General features: G+C 39.2%; 1 protein-coding gene across 1 annotated transcript in view; it reads left to right on the forward strand.

The window, feature by feature from the left end:
* The window catches only part of MGAT4A (mannosyl (alpha-1,3-)-glycoprotein beta-1,4-N-acetylglucosaminyltransferase, isozyme A), a 79,228-nt gene that overhangs the window by 47,752 nt on the left and 4,340 nt on the right, over positions 1 to 27,136 (forward strand). The window contains exons 7-12 of the mRNA XM_009998670.1: positions 244 to 319; positions 2,933 to 3,047; positions 12,335 to 12,465; positions 13,093 to 13,200; positions 13,597 to 13,790; positions 25,356 to 25,434. Of these exons, the coding sequence (XP_009996972.1) occupies positions 244 to 319; positions 2,933 to 3,047; positions 12,335 to 12,465; positions 13,093 to 13,200; positions 13,597 to 13,790; positions 25,356 to 25,434 (703 nt within the window). The remainder of the gene's footprint in view (positions 1 to 243; positions 320 to 2,932; positions 3,048 to 12,334; positions 12,466 to 13,092; positions 13,201 to 13,596; positions 13,791 to 25,355; positions 25,435 to 27,136) is intronic.

Raw genomic sequence — 27,136 nt, forward strand, 5'->3', positions numbered from 1 at the left:
TGTCAGGTAGTTCTCACAAAATCAGATTCAAGTTAAATCAGTTTTATGTCAGTATTAAAGCATAAGGTGAAAGCTTTGTTTCTTTTTTCAGACAGAGGATTTCCTGAGGGAACAATGCCAAAACCAGCTGTCCTAACATTTCACTAGTATGCATCATTCTTCATAGTGAGATTTACTTTGCATTGCCAGTGTGTATGGAAATAACTCTTTTTCATAATCCTTAAGCTTTTAATTTCATTTCAGATGGAGAACAAAACAAAACTTGGATTACTGTTTTCTTATGATGTATGCCCAGAAAAAGGGGGTTTATTACATTCAGGTAAATCTCTCTTCTGTGTTTTGACATAAATTTTCAAATAAGTCTCTAGAAGTTCTGCTGTTTGACCTACACAGAACCCAGGTAACTTGATTCCATAGTTGAAGGAGAGCTTTAAGTATGGAGGCTGTGGTATATGAGGAATTTGTGGAGGCCACTGTCTCTGAAGTATGAAGTAATTTGTCATGTGTGACTTATTTTAATCTTAAGATGCTTCATAAAAACATTGAGGGAATGCAAACAGCTTGGGGGCTGAACTGCTGGAGAGCAGTGTAGGTGAAGGAGACCTGGGGGTCCTGGTAGACAGGAGGATGACCATGAGCCAGCAATGTGCCCTTGTGGCCAAGAAGGCCAATGGCATCCTGGGGTGCATTAGAAAGGGTGTGGTTAGTAGGTCAAGAGAGGTTCTCCTCCCCCTCTATTCTGCATTGGTGAGGCCGCATCTGGAGTATTGTGTCCAGTTCTGGGCCCCTCAGTTCCAGAAGGACAGGGAACTGCTTGAAAGAGTCCAGCGCAGAGCTACGAAGATTAAGGGAGTGGAGCATCTCCCTGATGAGGAAAGGCTGAGGGAGCTGGGGCTCTTTAGCTTGGAGAAAAGGAGACTGGGGGGTGACCTCATCAATGTTTACAAATATGTAAGGGGTGAGTGTCAGGGAGATGGAGTTAGGCTTTTCTCAGTGATGACCAGTGATAGGACAAGGGGTAATGGGTGTAAATTGGAGCATAGGAGGTTCAAGGTGAATATCCGAAAAAATTTTTTTACTGTAAGAGTGACAGAGCACTGGAACAGACTGCCCAGGGAGGCTGTGGAGTCTCCCTCACTGGAGACATTCAAAACCCACCTGGATGAGTTCCTGTGTGATGTACTCTAGGTGACCCTGCTCTGGCAGGGGGGTTGGACTAGATGATCTCTCAAGGTCCCTTCCAGCCCCTAAGATTCTATGATTCTATGATTCTATGATTCTATTGTCTCTTAAACCCAATGAGTTGCCCAGGCAAAAAATACCAGCATAGTTTTGAGTGGAAATCAAGCTAAAAAGTTTTTATTTTCTTCTGAAGGCAAGTGCAGCATCACTTTAACACCACTGTTGTGTATAGATAAGTTTTCATTGTGTTGCTAGACTTGTTTCCTTTTTTCATTTGCAAAGAGGTTTTCAAGAATGTAGTGTAGCAATTCTTTATTTTAGCTCAGAGTTGTTCCTGTCGTGTCTCACTGCTTTGAAGTGTTACCTACAGTTACTGCAGATTTAGTGAGTAACTGCACTTATGATCTTTATTTAGGTTTTAGGACTGTGCCTTTTGGGTATAAAGCCCCACTCAGCTCATCTAGTTTTTACAAAGCTGTGCTGACTGCTCTCAGAGAGCTGTTGGGGACTCAGCCCTCCTTGAAGTTGCACAGCAAATAACATGAGACACTGTCTTTGAAACTAGGCAGTCACCCAAATATTAGTGTCAGCACGAGGGAGGAGAAAAGGAGAGGAGAAGCAGGATCCTTAAAGCAGTGACCTGCACTTACTCTGAATTAAAGGGATTGTAGCAGTACATCTTGACAGTCTGGCTGCCTGGACTAGATTATAATTTTGGATCATGCACCTGTTCTTCTGTTGGGCAGCAAAAGCCAGGTGAAATGAATCTTGCCTCTGTAGACAACATGTGTCATCTCAGAGGAGAAATTCTTTCAGTGCTGTTAGGTGTATGAGTAAACAAGGTCATGTTTGTGTAAAATAATATAGATATTCTGCTTGTCCTACTGATGATGAGATTTAGTCTAACGTTATTTAATGGATGATTTTTCTCCAAAGAGAGAAGCTAGAAAAGCAATGTTCTGAAGTAGTAAGTTGAGATACATTTATGGATTCTTACTAGAGAAAAATTCTGGATTAATGTTGTGGTTTAACCCAGCAGGCAGCTAAACACCACACAGCTGTTTGCTCATTTCCCCCCACTGGGGTGGGGGAGAGAACTGGGGGAAAAAAAATGTTAAAACTCAGGGATTGAAATAAAGACAGTTTAATAGGACAGAAAAGGAAGGGAAAATAATCACAATGAAAGAAGATGCAAAATGGGTGATGCACAATACGGTTGCTCACCAACCACTGACTGATGTCCAGCCACTCCCTGAGCAGCCACTGCTGTCCCCCAGCCAGCTCCCCCCAGTTTTATTGTTCAGTATGACATCATATGGAATATTCCTTGGGCCAGTTTGAGTCAGCTGTCCTAGCTGTGTCCCCTCCCAGCTTCTTGTGCACCCCCAGCCTCCTCACTGGCAGGACAGTATGAGAAGCTAAGAAGTTCCTGACTTAGTGTTATCAACATTCTTTTCATCCTAAACCATCTCAAACCTAAACAAAGTGTTATACCAGCTACTAGGAAGAAAATTAACTCTATTCCCGCCCAAAGCAGGACAGTTAGTTCCCACAAACAGACAGTGATCTGTACAATACTTATTTCTGGCCATTGCATCTAGTTTTTATAGCAGCACTTGGATTAGAAATATATCATTGTGTATTAGCAGTGTATTATAAATTGGTATTTTTTAGCTGTGCTTTTTTTTCTGTTGCTTTGTTGGTGATTTTTCTTTTTATTTATGTTGATATCACTGCTTCCTTCCTCTAGCTTGAAGATGACATCGTTGTCAAGCAGAATTATTTCAGCACAATAAAAAATTTTGCACTTCAGCTCGCTTCTGAAGATTGGATGATTCTAGAATTTTCTCAGCTGGGTTTCATTGGTAAGAAAATTTTCACTTTAGTAGTTTGAAAATGCACATTCAGCCTCAGATTCTGTGAATTAATAGTGATCTGACTTCAAAGCTATCGCCTTTGTACTGGCAATAGACCAAGAAGTTGAAAATCATTGGCTTTTTTAGGATATCTAGTTTAGCTCATGGAGGTTGGATTTTTTTCAGTTGTTTCATGTACTTTTGTATGACTGAGGCAAACTCAAACTGTTGGAATAGAAGGCATTTTTATAACCAAAAGTTAATTAATTTATAAAAGTGCTATCAGTCCATCTGCAAGCAATGACTTTTAACTTAGCTGCCTTTTAAACAAAAATGTCATGAAAAGGCTATTGCCTGAAGTACAAAGAGAATGAAAACTAACTTCAGCTAAAACAACTTCATTGGTGTTTATGCCAAAATTTCCAAGAATCAGCAGGCATCAGTTTGTCTTGGTAGCAGAGCTTGCTCTGTTTCCACCTTTCTACTCCATCAAGGAGAAATTCTGACAGACTACTCCTTCTTAGGGTAATGAAGTCTGTCATTTGCAATGAACAGCAGTGAGAGAAGCTAATGCAGCTTCTTAGACTGTTGTGGATTGACTTCCAGAGTGCTGTTGAAATTGCTTTATGGTTATTTGCTCTTACACTGATACATTTTTATTTAGAGGTACTAGACTTAACAGAAAAGCAATGAAAAAGAAGTTTTGAAGGGATTTTACAGTACGAAAGGTTATTTCATTACTGCAGTGGTGTGTCATGATCTGTTTAAAAGCACTAAACTGGAGATATGCAAGGAAAAATGAAAAGCTAAGTCATACTGTGGAAGTTTCTGTCTGCAGTCAACAGAAACGATTCCAAGGCAAACACTGTAATTTGAGGGCAGAGAAGGAAGAAAATCATACATGTAACAGATAAAGCACAGTCCTGAGTTCTGTCGTTCTCTTGGAAATTCTTGGTCTCATGTTTGTGTTTCGGACCTGCTTTCCAGAGAACAACTTCATTTCTTAGCTCAGTGACCCTTAACAACTGCCAAGAGTGGACATACACCTGGACTGCAGCACTGAAAGGCTGGCATTGTGTGAATGCCATGTACTATCCTGTTTCCAGCTCAGCATCAGGTGTGCTTGCAGAGGCAGTCGTTCCCTGACTTTCAGGGTCTGAGAGATTCACTGAGTAGGAAGGAAAACAGTAATTACATCCTAACCATGGTATGTTAGGGTACAAAATGGTGCTTTGTACATTTGCCTGTCGGTCAGAACAGAACCTACCTCATTTATCTTATCATAATGGATCTGCATAGTTGCCTTGGGCTACCAACAGCGATGCACTGTTGCTGAAATAGTTATGGGACTGGTTTTGTGGCCCTAGAGAAGGGAGAAAAATAGAAAATGGAGCTATCTATCTTGGAGAAAAGTTTGGTAGCAGGTGAAGGGCCCCAAGGGTAGCTCCAGTAAGAAGTTGAGAAGCTGCCCCTGCTCCAAACCCAGCCAAGGAGCCATTAGAGGGAAGATACATGCACCTCTGCCATTAACATATGGAAGAACTGAGCAGAGAGCAGTTGAAGAAGAGCTGGGCTGGAGAGGTGAGAGGCAGTGCTGGGGTGAAGTTCCCTGTGGTTGGTGAGGAAGAAGGGGCAGAAGGTGCCCCAGCAGCAGTTTCCCTGCAGCCCATGGCGAGATGGCAGCTGTGCCCCTGCACTCATGGAGGAACGTGATGGGACATTCCCTGAAGGCGCCAGGAGGGGGGAACTTGGCCCCTGGACTTGGATGTTGTGGCCAGAGGATTTGGTGCCAGTGGGCTCTGATTGCTCAGCTGTGGAAGCCCCCGGGCCAGGGGAGGTGGCTGTTCCCGAAGCCCCCGTGACTCTGTGGGAAGCCCAGGCTGGAGCAGCTCCGGACCTGGTGGGAAGGGCTCAGGAAGGAGAGGTTGGTGGAGGCCTCTGTGCCATGGGAGGGACCCCGTGGGGAAGCAGGGCAGGACTGTCAGGAATCCTTCTTGCTGAGGAGGCAGGAGCAGCAGGAACCCCCAGGCTGTGAAGTGACTCTAAACCCCATCCCCTGTCCCCCTGTGCCGCTGGGGGGAAGGAGGGAGAGAAACCGGGAACCAAGGGATTGGGGCCCGGGAAGAAGGGAGGGGTGGGGTAACATCTGCAAGCCCTGCTCTGGGGGTGTCTGTGTCCTGGGGGGTGTGATTGGTGTGGAATTACATTATTATTTTCCCCAAGCTGAGTCTGTTTTGCCCGGGCCCTTAATCAGTGAAGATCCCTCCTTGTCCTTTGTCTGGACCCAGGAGCTTCTAGTTGGGCTTTGTCCTCCCCATCCCAGGGTGTGTGTGAGTGACTGGCCATGGGGCTGATTCTTTGTTGTTGTATTGGACCCAAACCATGACAGAGGCCCTTGCACCTCTGCAATTCTATGGCTGTATCTGATGAGGCTTTGTTTCTACTTTTTAACAGTTAAACTTTAATTGTGGTCTTAGTTGGGCTTAGAGTTTTAGCTCTGGTCCTAATTGCACTTTAAATATAAACTCTGGATGAAGTGGGCTCCTGAAGTAATTTACATTCATTTTGCATTTGCTTAATTAAGTAGTAGGGCATACTCACAAAGACTGACATGTTGAAATGGGTGTACAACCAGCTTAGAGTTTAGGTGATGCACTGTCTACACCATGCAGATGTTTTTCAGATCACTTACTGTCTGTGGATTGACACCACTTTCTGGTGTGTGTGCTGCTGTAGAGGGCACAGTGTTTAAGCCAGAAGGGATAGGTATATAGCTCTTAATACTGAGATTTAGCTTAATCACCTGCACAACTGTTTAAAAATATTTTAAAGTTCTTTTTCTACACTATCCATATATTCTCAGTGTAGGCTCCTAAAATAATTCTAATTAAATTTAGTTGTTGACTCCTGCTGTTTGCATTCCTGTTCTTTGTTCCTTGTGTCATATTTGTTTGCCTCCTTTTAGTTAGAATACATCAGTAGAATATCAGGTGCATTTAGCTATGGCTACACATCTTAATGTTGCTTTTCTGCCCAGAAAATTAGATATTTTTTTTTCCCCTCCCAATTTAGCTGCTTACCCTGCTTTTAAGATTTGAGAGAAAAGTTAGGATTTGTGAAAGAGACTGAAACTTCTGGCTTTGAAACACGTTGGTGTGCTATAACCATATTTTGCACAGAAATTTTGTACAAGTAATGTAGATTTAACTCGTCTCTGCTATCCTTTTATGGATCTTTATGGAGCCTGATACTATGGTAATTTGGTAATGTGTATAAGTTGGAGAAGAGCAAAAGTACGTATTTGTAACTGAGGATGAGTTCTATGTGTACATGTCAAAGAGAGAAAGCACATCACTGAATTGTCTAGATGCTACTGATTTGGAAATAATCTCTTTAGAAAGAGGTGTGGTTGATTGCTGTAAGCTATTGGAAACCTTGCTCAGTTTACAAGTTCTAGGTAGAAATGATTTTTTGGTAGTGTGTTTCTGAACTGAGCATCTAATTTATGCAAGTACTACATAAGAAAGTGGCAAACACAGCTATATAGGCTGATAGCAGGATTACAGAATTCTGTCACCTCTGCCACAGAACAGAACTTGCTTCCTTTTGTTTTGTTTGATACTGAAAGCACAGTCTTCAGTGCTGTCAAGTATCTAATAAATAATGGGTGAGATGTATACTGTTTCCTTGAGAAGCTCTGTGGAAGGAGATGCATGTTCTGCTCTTCTGGATTCTGGTTTGCACTGGGGTCCCTGTGAACTGTGGTGTTTTCCAGGGAATTTGTGGAATGCCGTGATGTCACCTGTCACAGCCTTTTCATGGAAGGCTCTGGTATCAGCCATTTGGTTGTTATAGACAATTTGCCTGAATCTGACTGTGCCCTGATGTTTTAAGGCCTGTTTTTTTCTGATTATTTTAAGTTTTTCTGATTACAGTTTTCCTTAGGCTGTCCACATGCTTGAAGCTTGGTGGAAAGTAGATCAAGTGAAATACTTGAGATTTAAATAACTTCAAAGAGTTTCTGATTTTAATGCCAGTAATTTGCATATCATTAACAGGGAAAACATTGAAAGACTTTAACTATAGTTAGAATATGTGCTTGCAAGTATAAAATATAAACTGAGTACATTTAACATGATGTTTATGCAGAAGAATGAAAATTATGTATTTAGAGATACTTGTAGTTCAGAGAACTGTAGAAAACAATTTTTAAAGTTTTGTATGTGTCTTGTACTTGCCAACGAAATACTGAAAAGGCCAGAATAGTTCACCAAGGACAGCATTTAAATAGACTGAAAATCAGACAGAAGTCTTGGCAGGGCACAATAAAAAGGAGAAAATGTTCCATTATATCTTTGTTTTCAGTCCTAGCTCTCACCTTTATCAATATAGATACATAATAAGGAGAAATAATCTACTTTTTGTAAGTGTATAGGGATTTATAGAGCAAGATTTTACTTTTGAGTCTCAATTCTTTTAGATTTTAAAGTTTCTTTCCAAGGGTAGGTTGTATGCACCCAGAATCTGAAACCTCTGACATTTCAGCATCAGAGTCTCCTTGATTTATGTGTATTCTCATGCACTGTACCAAGTGCATGAACACAGTCCAGGATGAGCTGTTGCTTCAGTTCTTTTACATTGGCTTTGGTTTGACGCAGTGTGTTGATTGCAGTTTGTTGATGTCTCTTTGGCTTGATGAATTTTGACTGGATATTGGGGATGGCCTGTGCACAATCTGGATGTTGGATTTGGATGGCATCTCAGTGGCTCCATGACTTGACACTTTCTTCAACTGCAGCTGTGTGGGAGACCACAGGGCTGTGGGACCTTGGCAAATGCTGCTTCTTGTGCTATGGATACGTTTATGCCTTACTCAGAAGGTTAGGAAAGGGCTTGGCTGGTTTGGATTCAGAGGGGCTGGAGTGTCAGATCTGTGGAGCAGGGACTCTAAGAACAATCAGGGGTCCATGGCTTTGAAGACTTCACTCCAGAGGCCTGTTTTTAAGCTGCTGTAGGAAGAGCATTCCAGGGGAGAAAAAAGGAGATCCATGGCAGTACTGATGTGCTGGTGGTGTCTGAGACAGAAGTACACAGCTGAGGGGTGCTGTGTTCTGCTGAAGGGCAGAGAGCAGGGTGGAGGAAGGCTGTGCCAAGCTAGATCTGGCAAGTGATGGCAGCATTTTAGCAAGTAGGATGAGGATGTCTGTGCTGGGTTACTGAAGAGAGATGAGGGCTTGTCTCAGGGGCAGGGTGTGACCTGTTCATTCTCATGCTCATTCCAGCAAGTGGGCTTTCCCAGCATTGTTGAACCCTTCCACTCCGCTGGCAGTATCATGTAGAGAGGCTGGTTGTGTCTGAAGATGCTAGTCTTGCCTTGCATATTCTGACTAGTTGCAGCTGGATGTATCAGGTCTCTTTGTTTTGCTTCATTTTGTTGTATTTTTTTCCTGGTGTGTCCTGTGACAGCACCATGTTAGCTGGAATATTTCAAGGGTCAGACATGGTTGGCTAAATGGTTGACAGTAGTGTACCAATCTAGGCCCAGAGTTTGTGATATGGTAGCAAATAATTTGTTTGCTGATACCTGTTTCTATTTTAGGTAAAATTAGAATTACTTAATCAGGGAAAAGAGTAAATTCCTCTTCTGACCTTCAGTGTTGTTCTCTGCTTATTTAATTGTAGGTAAAGATCCTGTACCTGAATGTTCAGGTTTTAAGTGACATGGTCTGGAAGTGAAATCACCATAGATGACAACTGAAGGCTGTAATCCTTGTGCTCCTCAGAAGATGAGCTAGTCAAAAGAAAAAATACACAGTCAAAGGAAAAAAATTCTGTTGCTCTGCCCTCAGGTAGAAAAAAAGGATTCCAGAGCAGTATGGTTGTGTATCTCTCCTGGAAGAGAGGATAAATGGTCACTTCAGTCAGTCTTGTTCCATTGAGATTGGAGCAATAACATTGAGATGTTTTTTCTTCTGGGTTGCATGATATTGTGCATCTCTCCAACAACATGTGGAAAGGTCCAGTTCCTATGGCAATAGGTGCTGATTGACAGACTGCCCCAGCAGGTGTCATCTAGAAACGATGGTTTCAGTCCCACAAACATCTCAGAAACACCTGATGAGTCCCATTTTTCAGCTGATGTTTAAGGTTTCTCATCTTTTTTTTTACTCCTGCCCCATGCTATTGAAATAAGTAGGCAGAGATGAATCACAAGGAAAATTAGGAGCCCATTTAGTTGGAAGTGTGACAAGCTGAAAGAGCTGTTATTCTATTTCAGTATTTTACACAATATTGTACAAATAATGTGATAGTTTCCTACCCATTTTTAAATATTTACTTCTGCAAATAATGTTAAACAATATAACAGCAACATAGTATGTAAACAGTAACAATGTACTAATAAAAATAATTTGTTTCTTGTGTCTTTAAAGAAGGCTTCATAGCAGTCCTTAGGTTAATAGGCTGAGTCTCTTGCTTAGTGGGAGGTTCAGATTTTAGATACAGAGTATTTTCAAGTGGAGATGCCTATTTGAGGACCTCATTGCACAAACACTTGCAAGTAATGTAAATCGTTTTGCTTTATAAACATCAAAGGTTTTTGTAAGGCATAACTTTGATTTAGCAATGTCAGGTCAGTTAATTCCTTACCACGTTTACTTCTCCACCCTTCTGTGTGAATGGTCTTGTTTATGGCTATAGCATCCTTCCAACAGATGAAATAATTGGGACTTTTTAAAGATGCTTCTTCTGTATTTGGTGCACTGCATCATGTTGTAGCCTTGATCAGACTCCTTCAAACTGATCTCAGAATTCCAGGATAAGTATTATTTCATTGGCTGTGTTCTTACCCAGTTCCATATAAGCCATAAGAGAATGAGATCACATCAGACCTGTTTTCTGGAAAGGAAAAGGCCCTTTAGGTTATCTCCTAAGTACATATCCTCTTTTTGAGAAAATAAAGGATCTTGCAATTTGAGATCCTGGCATTCTCAAAACAAATATCGAGATGTAAGACTCTGATACCCGGCAGTGTCAGAGCGCACGTATTAGGGCTCCTGCAACTTGGTTGATTTCCTTAAAAATATCCTTGTTACTAATACATGTCAGCCAAGAACCTGGCATTCTGTATCTACTCTGACATACTGTATAAAATGCCATGCTTAGTCACCTGTTTCAGTAGAGAAATTCTCCATCACTGTTAAAACAAAGATTTTTAAATCCCAGCTCCTTGTTTGTTTGGTTTTATCTATTTACTTTTATGCTGCCATGTGATAATTTTATATGAATTACAGACTTCAGTAAGCCTCAAAAAGAAAGAGAAGCAACTGAATGTCTGGCACAGAGTGATAGTCCACAGTTACATTCACACTGGAAATGTATGTTCCTCATCACCTCAGTCTTTACCTTTTGTGTAGTACTGGTTCAGGGGGACACTTCAGTTCTATGCTCTCTTCTGTTTATAAAAATGTGAACATCCTCCTTGTTGACTAATTAAGGTAGACTGCCCCACTTCTTCATTTCCCCTCAGCCACCTGCCCAAGTGGAGTGCCACACTGCTGGTAGTTTTTAAGCTTAATACAAAACATTGTTCCCTATTTGTTTGTCATACAGACTAGCCTATAGAGATCCTTAGTGGCCTCTCCAAAGAGTTTTGTCCTCTTGTAGGTGAGAACGAAATTCTATTTTCTGATTAATGTGGGAAGTGTTTTTGCCACCTCAGAGAGGAACCTGTTCTTAATGTCTGCTCCAGCTGTTCCTATATATAGAAGGAGAAAATATTAGGACCACTACCACTTGTGGAGGTTGTTACTTAAAAAGCCTCTGAAGGCTGAAAGACATTTATTACAAGTGGAGAAAAAAACATTTCACGTGGCTAAGTGCTGTGTGTTAGTGTGTTGCACAGAAGTCCCAAGTGTGGACAGACAGAAGACTTGTTACATTGGAAGAGAGCTTCTGTTGGACTCTGATCCATTAATGTACCCATGCCCTGAGAGCCTATGCCTGTGTAGGTCAGCACTGCCCACCCCTAAGCACCATCTGTGGAACTGAATCACTTCAGCCAATGTCCTCCTAAGAGATTAATTAATGTGTTATGTCTTTCTCCCCTGCCTCCTCCATTGTAGCCTAGCAAAGTAGAGGCAGAATTCAACTGCAAACCTGATGTTTTCTGAATTTGCCCTCAAATCTGGAACTGCCTTTAGGAGGTTAGCTGGCACTCAGTCCCTGACACAAGCACCCATCAGTCTGTCTTCAGCCTTGGACTGACCCACTCCCAGTTATGTGTTGCTCCTGGTAGCTGAGTCTTCATACACAGTACCTCTCTGAACTGCTGCATTCAGTTCAACAAAATAGCCCAAGGTATTGGTCACCTTTCTGTTCAGACACCTGTACTGGCAGTGAAGTGTATTCCACAGCTATGTTAAAAATTGCCCTTGTTGATACTTCCTTCTACAATAGTAAGTTTCCTTCTCTTGCCAAGGCCTTCTTTAAGCTTTCCAGTTTGCAAGATTCCCAAGAATCCTGTAGCACAGTGCCAACCAGAAGTCCATCTCAACTTGACCCACCACTATGCTGTCATGGAAGCCCCGAAGTCATGGCAGTACACAGCAAAGAAGTTCTGTAGTTACTGTTTGTGGGCAGGACTTAGACTTTCTACTAGGCAGCTGACTAGTCTGAGTGTGGCTCGTTGGAAATTCAGTATGAATTTGCTGATGGCCAGTGCATTTAATTGCATTTTCAGAAAAAAACTCCTGTCATTATTATGTGATGTCTTAACTTAAAATAAGTGCGTGGTCTGTGGTTATGTTCTAGTAGCTTCCTTCTTTCCCTTTGATTTTCTACAGAGAAGGATCTGGAGTTAGTGGGAGTTGTTCCGTTTTTTGTACCTGCAAAAGCTGGAATTGTATCACAGTGCAGATAACACTTGTGACAGCTCCTTGTCTGAAGTCCTTGAACCTTACAAGTGGTATGGACAAGAACAGACATGAATCGATAACTCTACCTTCTCTGGTTTTGCAGACTGACAATTTCTGTTGCTAAAGAGACTGTGTTGTGGTATATATTGAACATTTTGATAGCACCAAGATATATTGCAATGAGTTCTTGTTTCAATAGTTGATTTATTTAGGTTTGCATAGCTGAAAGGTATGGAGCTTGGAGTAACATGAGTTTTCAGGTTGTTCATTGCTAACATTTCTTGTCTTGGCGCAAACTAATGTTGTATTGTCTCACTTATTTCAAAAGACAATGTTATTTTTAATCTAAAATAACTCAAGTTATTCTTCATGTCATTACAGGTAAAATGTTCCAGTCCCCAGATATCACTCTTATTGTAGAGTTCATATTTATGTTTTATAAGGAGAAACCTATTGATTGGCTCCTGGACCATATCCTCTGGGTGAAAGTATGTAACCCTGAGAAAGATGCTGTAAGTTTCTTTTATTATAAAGCTTCTAAAATGTTTTCATGATGGTCAATGAGTTGGTTTTGCTGAGCTGGAGGCTAGCATACTTACTGTGTGTTATGGTTATGGTTTGTCCTGAGGAAGTATTTCTTCCTAGCAAGATTTTAATCTCAAAAAGAACTTTAGAGAGGCAGTTCTCAGAGGTGCTATAACTGTTACTGTTTCAGATTTGGGAGATGGATGCAGTAGGATGAAAAGCAAAAGTCTAGTTAGTTTCTGTGTGTAGCAGTCCAAAAATAAACACAGTAAGGCTCTGCAGAATGGCACTGCTTGGATGGCAATCACATAGAAGGTTCTGAATGGGGACTAAACTTTGGATTTTGGTCCTTCATTTCTCAGGTAGCAGCCTTGCTGAAAGACTGAATAAACAGATTATTGAACAGCATGATATTTTCACAGCCATCTTGGTCTATTTCTGGAATGAAAACAAAAACAACTGGATAAATAGCTCAGAGTTCTTGCTGAATCTTTTTGAATTACATAACATCACATACATGCAGTAAAATCTCAGCAATCTGGTGTTGGTTTTACTGAAGTGCTTTGTGGTTGTTTTTTTTAACCCCCCTCCCTTTCTTCCTTCCCCTGTTTCAGAAACATTGTGATCGACAGAAATCTAACCTACGGATACGTTTCAGGCCTTCTCTTTTCCAGCATGTTGGCCTCCACTCCTCTCTAGCAGGGAAGATCCAGAAACTCACAGTTAGTAGCTAAAATTTTCCTTCCTTTCCAGAGCAGGCTGATTAAATGAAAACCTTTGTAGCCTTTGAGAAAACAAGCATTTTTTTATTGTCTGGCATGTTCAAGCATGTTGTGTATTACTCCAGTTGGAATGAAATCTGATTTAAAGTGGTTACTATCAAATATAAGAGGTACTAATCTCAGTTTATTTTTGTGGATTTTGCTAGGGACTATTTTTTTCTATGTATTTTTACTTTAATGACATGTTAATAATTTTAATTAGAAGATATACACTTAAAAATGAATAATGCATTTGTTTTCCATTTGATGCTTTTGTTTTAAGTGTAACCACCTGGGAAAAGAACGTAATAATACAGGTTATCTCACCAGCATGATGTCTGTCTTTCTTTCAATTAGGATAAAGACTTCCTGAAACCATTACTGCATAAAATCCATGTGAATCCACCTGCAGAGGTTTCAACATCTTTAAAAGTCTACCAAGGGCATACACTAGAAAAGACCTACGTAGGCGAAGATTTTTTCTGGGCTGTCACACCAGTTGCTGGGGATTATATTCTATTCAAATTTGACAAGCCAGTCAATGTAGAAAGGTTAGTAATTATTTACCTTTGGTCTCATATCTAGAGCTGCTTGAAGTTAGAATTTGCAGCTGTCATTATAAACTAAAGTGGAAGGACACAGGGTCTTTGGAGTTCAATCTTCCCTCTATTTCTTTTGCTGTTGTAAATTTTATCTTGCTCTTTTTCTTTTTTTTCTTTTAAATTTTTTAATGTAATCCAGAACCTTTTTGATAAATGCAATTCAAAACCAGTGCTTGTCTGGCAGTTCTTGAGAGAATTTAGAAGAAGCCAATTTGATTATGTTTGTATTAGGTTGGTCTGCTTCTAATTACAGAACAATTGTACAGCATGCTGTGTACAGTATGTTGTGCCCTGCAGCCTTGGTTCCTTGATTGTCCAGGTCAGAAATCTGGCTGGAGCATATCATGATGTCCTCAGACATGAAGGCCGGGAACCTTGAAGGGCTATGTTTTTTAGATGTAGCTTTAGGGCTTGAAAAATGTCACCATGCTAAGACTCAAGTTGACCTATTAAAAATAAATAAAAAAATTAAAAAAAAAAATTCACACACACATGAAAAAGGTGGGTCAGGAGGGAGAGGTGCCCTTGAAGTACAAACGTCTGTAATTTGTTAAAGGACTGAAAGTGACTTGTTTTTAGCTACTAGTCAGATTAAATAAAGATAACAGTTTGCACTTTAGAGTGTGTTCATCCCTTAGCTTTACTGAGAGTCATTTGCTGCTTGGCTTTTTATTGTCTTGCCAACATAGTAGTCCAAGACTTATTTTTTAAGTTGTTTATTTAGTGTCTGTTTAAGTTCTGCTGTGTTAGTGGATTACTTTTCTCCTTTCTTCACTTAGCTTATGTGTTGTTTTGAGGCCAGTACCTGTAGTCTGGTAGAGCAAAGTGGCTTTGGATCAGTTTGACTGGATGCTTTTCTTGGGAAGCAGCCCTTTTTGCAGTCCTGAACTGAATCAGTCACCTTCTCTGCCTTGGTACATAATGAAAGGCTAAGTCTTCACCTTAGCTGAGTGCGACAGCAAGGATCAGTGGTTTCTTTGTTACTATGTTGTTCCAAACTAGTCTGACCTATGAAACTCAGGCTTCTCGTTTGAGATGTCAAATTACTCTCTGAGTTGATAGCTATGATTTAAAAGATTTTCCTCATTAGCTTTCCAAGATGTACATGTTGAGTAATAGGATTGCCCTACCTCCTTGGATTAAATGCAGATTTTTTTTTTATCCTGTGCCAGTAGTTTAAAAATATATATTTTCCAATGCAGATCTATGAATTCATTGATTCCTTTCTGATCAAATTTTCCTTTTCAAAGTTAGGAAGTAAACATTGTCCAATTCCTCTATTGGTTTTTGTGTTTTTTTAAAGGGAATTACACATATCTACCTTATGAATAGAGCAACTGTAAGCAACAAATGTTGACCTTGGGTGGATTAGGATCAGTCCAATGCACAATGGCAGTTTTGGAAAGCAGTACTAGTAGGTGTTGTAGGCCAGCACTGCTGTATAAAAAAGGGCATATACAGGTCTGAAGAAAAAAATGTTATATGTATTAGCTTTATGGTGAGGGAACTGAATAGCTATGCAAAAGGTGGGAAGAAAGAGCTCATTTTTTGCACTGGAAAATTGTAGCTAGGCCTAAGGCTGTGTTAAGAATAGTCTCAGCAGTAGAGGTTGCTATGATTTTATTATTTTTGTTACTTCTATTTATTGAATAAATGCATTATAGTTGTAGAAGAAAGGGAATATCTTGTCTTCTGTTGCTTCCTCAAAGTCCACCAATTAGAATTATGCTACCTGTTCAGGCTTAACATTGAGCCAATCATTGTCAGATATTTAGAAGTTTATTATGATTTAACTTCTCTTCCCATGGGGTCTTAAAAAATGTAGCATTTTGCTTTTCTGAAGTCAGTGGCTGATTAGAGCTGCAGATGGTGCGATTTCAGATTGGCAGGGACTTGTTTTTGTTTCTTGACTTCAGCAGTGGCAGATTTGTAGATGAAGGTCAAGTATCTCCTGATACTTCAAGGATGTTTATTGAGGCAGTAAAAAAATAACTGTGACTCATGAGTTGAATCACATAAAATGGAAAATGGACCAAGCAGTAGGAAAACTTACCTGGTGTGGAGATGTGTCTCATTGTGGGAAACAGGAGTAGAAAATACACTCTTGAAAGACATCTTGTGTTTGTGAAGGGATGCAACAGCTTTTTCCTTTTTTTTTAAGTAATAGAAAAGCCCTTTGAATTTCCAGAAAATTTTGTCTGCCAAGTCAGTTTGAGGTGTAACTGCTTAATAACTCCCAAAATAAATTCTTGATAAACAAGTTGGAAATGGAAATATTGACCACACTCTGAATGAATGGCATGTCTGTTACACTGTGGCAGAGCACTAACCTGTTCCTGTAGTTTATTTTTCCATGCCAAATGTTTTTGCTGAGTTTAATTTTTCTGTTGAGGATAGCAGTTCAGTAATTAGCTTTCATTAAATCTTCAGATACTCCATTTTTGAGATTGTCAAGGGTAACACTGATGAGATCTGTTAATAGTTTAAAAGGGGAACTGAGCTCACTTTGTTGAGCACCCAGTAACATCTGTGGCTATTTTGTGCAAGACCTGCTTGGCAGATCCCTGCTTAATATGGAACAGTCAAATATTCTAAACATGCATGTTCTAAACCACACCTGGAGAACAGTCATGGGTAGGTTGAAAATGTCTAATAGTAACAGCTCTTGTTCTGAGTCTTTTTAGGTTTTTTCCAAGCAAAAGATCTCCAGCTACAACACTGATGCCCCTTAATAGTAAGCTAGGATCTAGTTCTTGTTTTTCCAGTAAGAATATACATAACTCTCTTTCCATATCCTTGAGGATGACAATAAGAAGTGCACAGCAGTTTGTCAGTTGTGTGTTGTTGGCTTTTTAAAAAATAAATAGGTGGACTATTTTCTAAATGCTCAAAACGGCCTATGTTATAAAAATTATAAATACTGAATTTCTGTTCCCTTAGGTTGTTATACAATTATTGAAAACCACTCTGCTATCTTGATATGTACACGGTTATTCCAAGCACTTATTTAATTATTAAAACTGATATGTAATAGTTTCTTTATGAAGCACACATTATTACTTCTTTAACACTAGTACTGAATGGAAATTAATTTTCTTTACTTGTAAATGACAAATTTAAGATGCCTTTATTTACTAGTTATTCTTCTGAGATGTCAGTGAAGAATGTTGTACCTGAGCAGCTCATTGTGCTGAGCTTTTGACTTTAGACATTGCTTTCTTAGAGGGTTTTTTGTATGTAGGAAGCTCAGAAATATTGGTGGATGAGTAGTGAATCTTGAACAGAGGTAATAAATTTTGAATGTCATCCTAATTTAAGAAAAAAACAACAATAACCAAAACACCCTAGAAAGATGTTCCATTGCAGCACTTAAGTGATACTGGTGTCCATCATCATCACAAACATCTCTTTTTTGACTTCCTAGGTTTCAGAGTCCTTCCTATAGATGTGACTGGCACAAATCAGATACTGTTTTCAAAGAACCTATGCACTACTTACATTGAGGGAGTTCTTGGAAGCACATAACCTATTGCTGTTTGATTAGATAATGTTTACACTTGACAGCTTTTCTGCAATAGGAATTTAGAATGGATATTATAGAAATAAAGACTTGAGGTTTGTTTCAATATAAAATACTTTCAAATGCTGATCTTTATGGGGAAAAAAAGCTGCAGGAAAGGACAAGAATGTATTTTTTTGCTGTGGAAACAAAAAAAAAACCAACACCAAAACCCAAACCCCACCCCAACCTCACCAGTATTTATCTATCTAGGTTTGCTTTGTATTTGTAAAATATGAGGCTCATCCTTTCTTATATGTAATTGCTTGATAGTTGTGTTTTGAATATTTTCAAAAGGATTAGCAGCATTTTTTTGGGAGGAGAGTGTTTAGGTTGGTTGTTTGTTTGTTTTAATTCCCCCTTAGCACTGCTTTTAATTCTGTAGTTGCCCCATGGTTTTGTTCTTTTAGGAAGTTATTGAGTAGTCATCCTAATAATAATAAAGGGGTTTTATGAAGCAGAACTTGCTGTCTGGAATTTCGGCTTTAAGCTGAAATCTTAATACTTTCACAAACCAGCTTGTAGATGGCATTTACTGCTTTGAGTTCTGATATTGGCCTAGATAATGGATGTGAAGTGTTTGAGACCTATTGTCTAATTTTCCATGTTGTTGACCCTGGAATCCCAGAGAACACGTGATGTTAACATCACATAGATTTCCTGTGTCATCTACTCACAATATAGAATTCCCATCCTCATGCAAGAAATATATATTTTGACTTTTTGAGGCAGAGAATCAATGTATTGAGTATGAACAGTATCTTGATGGGCCTCTCATAACTAAGCCACATGTATTACTTTGTCTGCTTTGAAATTATTGTGACAGTGCTGAAAAATACCTGAATAAAAGTGACATCTGCTTGCCTGGTTTTAGTGCCACTTCATGGTAAAGGAAAATAAATGCAGCTTTTAGAACAGGTTCTCTAGCAGTGAAAACTTGAAAGGAATTCAGCTTTTTTTTAAAGTAGAACAGTTACCAACAACAAAAAAAATTATCATAGCAGTTGGTCACATTTATATCTAAAATGTAGTTAATTATCCATCCCATGGGATGCAAGTCCTCTTGTGGATAGATACAAGATCAAATGCATTACAAAGAAAAAAACCTGTAGTGAAACAGAACTTTCTCACCGTTTGCTTTTGCAGCAACAACCACTTCAAACCCAGAAAACTGCAGAATTGTTTGTGTTTTAGATAATACAGCTGTAACTTGGCTGAGGTGTAAGCAGCTGTTTGTTCACAATCCCTGTTCAGTGTAGAAACTCTCCTCCAGAGCAATGCAATGCATTCTACCCTTCTTGGGCAGTTTTAGCTGGAGTAACACACATGTCCACACACCCCCCCAGTGTATGATTTAGAAGTGATCCTTATTCTAATTCTAAAACTACAATACACATTCTTCAAGTTTAATATCACCTTAATTTTATTAAGCTTTAATGATGGTGTCAGTTGATAGGAAATATTTTAAAGTCCCAATTTTTTATTTTAAGTGCTATGGTGTTTGTGAGTGTATTTCAGGTTGGGTAGTATTTTTAGTGTATATAAAAAAGAGAATGTGAAGTATTTGATTTCTGTGTTTGTGTGAGCTTCTGTGCTTATCAGTAGAACATCCTCAAATGGATGCACTGACAGTGGGGATTTGGCAGGCAGGATCTCAGCCAGTGATGCTCTAGGCATGGAACTCTGCCCATAACAATGAGGCGAGAACTTCATATGAAAAGGGGAAAAAAATCCCAAAGTATGGATCAGAGACAGAAGAAAAGAGCTGCATGAGCCAAGGACATGTTACTTCCTCCTTAGTGTCTAATACTCAAGATCTGTGCACTGGCAGTGTTCCTTGGTTTACAGCTCTTAGGCAGAAATCCTGGAGGTTTTATGCTTTTGCCTAAATGTTGAATGTCTGAAGCCACTTGAGATAACCCTAAATGCTTCACCTGATGTTCAGAAGGCCTTGTGTCTCTGAGATGTCATAGAAACCAGTCTATAACAAGGTCTCAGTCCCAAGTGCATCTCAAATGGTGGCAAATACTCATGTTTAAGAAAACAGAATGGAGTTATTAGCTGTGCTTCTGGAGAATTAAGCTGTGGTGAAAAAAAGGTTTACAACCACACACACATATAAAAAAAACCAAACCAACAATCTCCCCTCCAAAAAAACCCCCAGAAACAAACACCACCAAAACCCCAAAGCATTTCTCTATTTAACTGGATTAAAAAATTAGCAGAACCTTGCAAAGGAACATAAGGGCCTTTTAACTAATACTGATGCAGTGGAAAAAAAAGTCAATTGCTTAGAGAAGAGCAGAGATTTCAAGTCAGAGAACAGCCCCTCTTAAAACTGCAAAACTCAAACAAATAAAAAATCCCCAACCTTAAAACACCAAAAAACCCTAAACCACCTCCAAAATGAAAAAGTGGAAAAAAATTAAAATACTTGCTTTGATGCCAAACCCTTTTCTGTTACAGTGGATGTGTGTGTACTCTGGAGAGCACAGTGCAGGTTAGACAGCTGATCTCCCAGTCCTCACTGGGAAACAGAAGGCAAGAGTAGAGCTGGGAATGAGATTTTCTTACCCAGCTAAATGCCTTCTGTTGCTCAGTTGAAGAAAGTTATGACATGGTATGGGTAACCTTATCAAAAGATTTAGATTGACACTTAAAATGATGCTAGAAAACTAATTATTTGGGCATATGTTGGATAAACAGACCCAGACAACTCCCTATAAACTACCCCCTCATCTCTTCAGTGAGGCTACTTTATGGTCCTTTGACAAACATAAGAAAGTTCTATCCTTTTGGTGTGCTGGTTGGACCCTTCTGGGAAAATGGGGAGTTCATCCCTTGCAGCTCTAAGACTTGTAGCCCAGTTTATATTCGAAGAGTTACACTGGCTGGTTTTGGCAGAGGAAATTCAGTCTTACAAGGCATTTTGCATAGAAGTTAATGGGGTGGTTTTGGTTATTTGGATTCATGGGGTTTTCTTCAGGAACTGTAACAACATGATGGAAAAGCTCCCATGAGTTTGCTTACCTGTTTTGTGTACTTGGTAGGTATATATATAGACTTAAGGAATTAAGCTTTTGTTTTTAGAAGTGTAAGCAATTTTTGCAAAAGAGGGAGTAGGAGGCATTAAGGGATAGGATAAGAAATTGAGCTTGAGAGAGGGAAAATAAATTAGTCATCTTCTCTTTGTATTTTGCACGAGGAAATAATGTGTGGCTAATACTGATTTCCAGTGACAGTAAAATAACATTTCCTAGTGGGGATGCTGGGAAAATGACAGCAAGGAGGTAGATTAGATTTCTTTTAGCACATTTGCATATTGTGATAAAAAAATGTAGGATGGAATTGTTGAATAATTACTCTTGCAGTGGATGATGGCATTTGTAGAAAGCCAAAAATTTGCTGACTGTTGCTTATATGGAAATTCATGTTGTGCAGAATTACAAACTATTATGCTGCATGTTGCTATGGATAATGTGCTCGCATGTGGAAGGAAACATTTCCTCTCTGCCTTCCTACCTCTCTTCCTTTTCTGAAAATGGGATATACTAAAATATATCAGATTGCTAAAAAGAGATGTAAGGAGGATATGTAGAGAAAAGGGTTTGGTTCCTCATGTTTACAGAGCACAAAGGTCTGCATTCGTAAAGAGATTCTTACAGTATTTGTGTTTAGCATCAAGATAAGTATTTTTTCTCCTTCAAAACAAAACCAAAATACTTGTCAGTGCATATGAATTATGCTTTTGAAATAATTTTTGTATATTATTTTCTTTTATAAAGCTGCCATAATTTAATGATAAAGTAATTGTGTTCTAATTTTTAATTACTCAACAAAAGAGAAAATGCATAGAATCATACTTCGTCTGTCTGTCTTGTCTGTCTGTCTGTCTAAATCATTGGCACTTCTGTTTGTTTAAACAAAATATAAAATACAGTAAGACATGTTTATGCCTAAAAGAAAACAAAGTAGGTAATATAACAACATAACAAATATGCTTTCATATGAGGGAAAGGAGAGGTATGTTCTCGTCATAAGCAAAACAGGAGGAGGGCAAAGAGGTGTGCATAGTTGGGGATTTTTAATTTTTTTTTTAACACAGGTGATGGAAAAGTTTAGCTACTCAAAGAATGTTGATGCTAATACTTGTACTAATTTATAAACATCTTTTGGGGGATATTCCAAAAGATAAGAATCTCTCCAGGTGCTCACTACTGGGAGAGTTCTGAGGCAGAGTGTAGCTTTTGCAGTACCCAACAGTGAACAGCATTGGGTAGCTAATGTTAAATGTCATCAGTATATTAATGATAATCATGCTTCTGGTCTCCCCTCTCTTTGTGTGTTGGGATGTAGATGAATATTTGTTTCAGCTTATTGGTTGGGTTTTTTTTTTTCTCCTCCAGTTGGTTTGATTTTATAGGTGTATCTAGCTGCATGGTGGGAACTCAGACTCTCAACTTGGGTCAATATTTAGGTCACTGAATATGAAAATTAAAGTTTTCTTTGCAGCTTTGACTTTGCTCCAAATTTTTAGAGGTTTGTTGGTGTTTTTTAAACCCTCAATGCTTTTGATGTTTTTTGAAATGTTTTATGCCACATGAGGTGTTAATATTTAGCATCCTATATTAATCTTATATGGCATTGAGGTAATGAGCATAGTGTATGTAAATGAGTTAATACATTTAGTAGCTTCTGGCAGAGAGGGGTTTGTCTGTTGTTGAATATCTACAGTAGCTAGTTTTCAGCATGACTTAGCTGATGAAGCACAGCTCCTTCTGAGTCTTTCACTATCTGTATTGAGAAATACCTGTCATAGTCTGAAGACCTTGAAAGCTTGGGGTTTATCCGTATGTCAGGAAGGCAAGTTTTAAAAAAAAATAGCAAATGACACTTTAGGAGCTGTAGAATATCTCCTTAGCTGCCAACAGTCCTGAAAAATCCCAGAACTGCTGCTGGAGAGAGCACAGAGTGATGAGGGTCAGGAGAGCTCCGGCCTGGGGGTTGATGGTGATGGAGGGATGGAGTCCTCCCCCGACGCCGGCCACGGATGGAAGAGAAGGGAAGGAGAAGAAGGAAGGAAGTTGTCTTCTGTCATCTCTGAGCTTACGTAGCTCTATGGAATGGAACATCTCTGGCCAGTTTTGCTGTCTCTAACTCAGCCTCCTACGGGGGTGTCACAGATCTCCCCACAGTGTCTGAGCAGGCAGAGTGAAGGTGCCACCTTGAAGACCCAGCAGTTAGAGAAACATTCCACTGCTATCAGTCTTAGTTGAAACACTCTGCTACTAGTTAAAAGAAAGCTTACTGAAGGGAAAAAAAAAAAATCAGTAAAAGGAAAATTGGCTTTATCCTGGCTCAAACCAGGACAATGTGTATTCATATATTAATGCATTTTTTAAAATTCTGTGTAACTTTTTGTATCTGTGTAGGTGTTACTGCTCAAGTGTTCAAGCAAGGCTCAGATATAAAAAAATACCTCTTTCTAAACATAATTTTAAATAAGATGTGACATATGCTTGTGTTATGAATGGGTGTGTATATGGGGAGACAGACTGACACAGAGAACATACTAAAAAAGGTGGATTGGTTACATTTTTATTAGTTACTGCACAGGAAACCACACTTCAGTTTCAAAAGTTGATAGCACAGTACGAGAACTAGTTGGCTATGGTTGCAGGGTTGTTTTTTAAAACATACAATCCAAACCCAAATAAATAAATACCCCCTCAACCCCACCCCTCAAAAAAAGCCCCAACCTGCCACCACCACTTCCACTCTGTCTGCCTCCCCCACAAAAAAAACCCCACCCAAACATCCCAAACCCTTTATCACAGATCATGAGGAGATTCTTTGTGGCTTTTTAGATGTGACTTCTCAGAAATAAGATTTGTGATCTAGAAGGTGCTAAGGAAAAGCTACGTGTCTGTGGTTTAGGTGGAGCATGTGATGGCAGCACCTTAATGTTTGCTCACTTGCATTTTAAAGTAAGTGTCTGTAGAAATTCCAGCTGAGGAGGGAACTGTTTACCAGAGAGGGCAATGACAGGACAAGGGGTAATGGTTTTAAACTGAAAGAGGGGGGATTTAGGTTAGACATCAGGAATAAATTCTTCACCATGAAGGTAGTAGGGTGCTGGAATACGTTGCCCAGGAAGGTTGTTGATGCCCCCTCCCTGGAGGTGTTCGAGGCCAGGTTGGATGAGGCTTGTGCAGCCTGGTCTAGTGGGAGGTGTCCCTGCTCATGGCAGGGAGGTTGGAACCTGATGATCTCTGAGGTCCCTTCCAACCTTTACCTATTCTATAATTCTATGACTCTGTTTTTCTTGAAGCACATACAAGTCTACTGAATCCAGTTTTGTTTTGCAATTTCTTCTGTGCAGTTCTGCTAAAACCAGTGCAATAGAAATCAATGTAGGTTTCTTACATCAGTGTGTGGTTTTTCCTGTCTTCTTCCTTTGAGCCTTGATAAAATAAATGCTGTATATCTCTGTGTATTTTTTAAAATTGCTTCTATCATTTTTTGATCACAGACATTTCTTAAGTCAGAGTCAGAGCTCTCTCTTTTCTTCTATTTGTCCTGTAGCTATGGAGTATAGATTAATGGCAAGTACTTGCCAGCCTCAGACATATTGGATATAGACAAACAGGAATTTACATCTCAAATTATGTCTTGATAAATTACAAATTGAGCTAGTGTTTGTAATATTAATCAAGTGATAATTTCTGAACTAATTTTGTCCCTGGCTGGTGATGTATTTAATATTAAAGATGGTGCTTGCTGTTAATTTCTCTTAAGTTCCAATTGAAGAAAGGTTTTGAAATGTGTTGATAGATTTTTACATATTAATTTAAACGTATTTAAAAGCAAAATAGGCTTGTTAAAAGTGGCATCTGAGTAGGTGTAGTATCTATGTAGATTTGACAGGTAATCTGAATAAACTCTGTGGTCCACTAGCAAAAAATGGTAAGTAATGAGCAATTTTTCAAGCGTGGCTACCACCTAGTGGTGAAAAATATTGTTACTTGATTGCATAATACCTGTCCAAAAGAGTAGGAAGTTTGTGTTACATGTATAAAGAAAGGGGAGTTAAACTGTGTCTTTTGTAGCATTACACATGTGGTATGCAAAAGCTGTTGGAGAGTGGACAGCTAGAATTTGAACACTTGCACTTACATGGAAGGGTATTTTTGAGACAGTTTAAAATATATTTACTCTATCCCATTTAAATTAAAAGAGAAATTTAAGTGAATGCTCAGCTGAATGAGGGTAACAGGGAGTTTGTACAAGTATTAATAAAGGTCCTTTTATCTGTGTGCATACACATCAAAACCATATGCTTGTGTTTTAAAAAGAAAAAAAATCCATGTTTGGATTTTGTAAAAGTTTGGGTTCAGGCAACATTAAAGGTTTGGATATTGGTTGGGAATTCCTGGCATGGTTATTAGTGAGACTTTGCAATGAATCTAGAGTTGGAGAGTTGGTCTTGAGGCAAACTGGCCTGGCAAAATGTTGAGTTGGATAGGTTCCCAGAATGGTTTCAGAATGGATTTGCAGAGTTCATACAGTGGGCACGAGGGGGGTGACCCATTGGGGAGCAATGGGGAGAAGCTGAAGGAAGGCAGGGCTCCTGCTTCTGGGGGTGATGCTGGTGCCTGCCAGGACACAGTGACTACAGTGCTGGTCACTTTCTGTAATACAGTCCCTCAAGATCAGGTCATGGAAACTACCTTCCTATAAGTAAAATATTATCCCAAAATGTAAAACTTTAGCCATTTGATTTACAGTAGTACATGTAACCATCTTCCATTTCTTATCTTCAGCTGCTGCAGGTCTAGTATAAAAGTTACGTTTATCATCACACCATCTGTAATGTGACTGTTAACATGGAAGACAGTAACTTAGCTAATTCTGACTGGTTTATGTAGACTGTTTTATTCCCTTTTCATTTATAGGTACTTGTTTCACAGTGGCAATCCAGAGCATCCAGGAGATATACTTCTAAACACAACTGTGGAAGTTTTGCCTTTCCAGGTATGAATTTGTTGAGTTGTGTCTTCTCTATTACAGGATAAAAGCAAACCATCCTAATTTTATTGAGCCTTTTTAACAAGGTGAGGGAGGCATGACTGCTTCTTTTTTAACTGTAGGATCTTGATGTCCCTGGTGCTCTCATACTTTTAATTTTTTCATTGGATCTAATCATAAAAAATCCTGTGAGTTGTTTATTCAGATGTTCATTCAGAGTGCAGTCTGCTACGAGTGCTGTTGGCAACATGGAGGTGAACAAGCTCATTTTCTTTCAATTCACTGCTTCTATTTAAAACAAAAAAAATAAACTATCTTCCTTCTCCTATTAATTTTGGAAAATGGAAAAGCTAAGTCAATCTGCTTTTTGACTTACTAAAAAAAGTCTTAGTTCAGGAAATGACACACATCCAAACGTTACTAGATACTGAAATATCCAGACTCTTAAGCTGAGTGTGTCCCTTTTTTTTCCTGAGAGCTGATTCTGTTTTCCATAATTCAGTTTGAGTTTTATCTCAGGAGGGCACTACACTACCTAAAGTATATTTTTGCTTGAAGGCAGGTGGTCTGGCTTCTTTTTCTTCAATTAGATATTTTAGGTAACCATTTATATCACAAAACTCCATGAGAGGATTAAGGTGTTACTTCAGACAAGTTAATTTTATTTAGTATTAAATTGCAAAGTATTTCTATCTTCTCCTGTGCACCTAGTGTAGGTGTCTTGAAGTCTGTGCCTAAATTGCCATGAGCTACATCTCTCTGTTCTTTTTTAAAGTAACTTTTCATGGAGTTTACTTCTCCATTCTTGCAGTCTGCCTCCCTAGAAGCAAGCACAATTAGGAAATTCTGACCATCCCTAAAAAGAAGTTTGTCAGTTTGGTTCTAATTAAATAACATTATATACAGGGCATTGTAAGATTTATGAGTTTTGTTTCTCAAGACCTTTGGAAATATGTTCAGTCACAAAACCAGCAGCAGCCCTCACTTCAACTGAGCTCAAGATACCACAAGAATGCACAAGATAATCAGAATAATTATGCATCAGACACCTCTTTGGCTGTGAAATGTCTCTCAAAACTGGTGCATCCCTTAAGGAAGTAAATGCCACTGTGCTTCTGTTGCTTTTGACACTGTGGAAAGGTAAACAGGCCATTGGTGTCAGCAGAAAATATCACCAATATGAGGGCAGCTCCTTGCAGAATGATAGGTGTTCTACTGAGGGAACTATTTCTCCACCATGGATTTCAGTAGAGATGGAAATTCAAGTACTTCAACCCTGATTCTCCTTAAGCAAGACCTCCAGAGTGCCCCCAAACAGGAATTGTGTGGGACTCAAGCAACACACTCAAAAAACCCCAAAAAACAAACCAAACAAAAAAACTCTTCCCCCCAAAAAAACCCCCACAAACCCCAAACCAGAAAACCCCCCAAATTTTTCAGCAGCCTTCCATAAAAGTAGGAATTAAAAGAAGACTGATGGATTAAATCCCCAGTTGTGTCAAGCATTTTTAGTTGATTCCTAGGAAATTTGTTCAGTGTGTCTTTTAGTATTGGGTGGTGGGATTTCCATTGGGGTTTTCCAGCTGGTTTTGCTCTTATCTACAGTTTAATTTTTCTGTGTTTGTTAAGGAAGCTTATTGCTACCCATCCCTTTTTAGGGAGGCAGTGACTATTGCAAGGCTTCCTTTGCTGGCCTGAGGGCTTTTCA

This window comes from Chaetura pelagica, unplaced genomic scaffold, assembly GCF_000747805.2.
Source record: "Chaetura pelagica isolate M959 unplaced genomic scaffold, ChaPel_1.0 scaffold120, whole genome shotgun sequence".
NCBI classification, from domain to species: Eukaryota; Metazoa; Chordata; class Aves; order Apodiformes; family Apodidae; genus Chaetura; species Chaetura pelagica.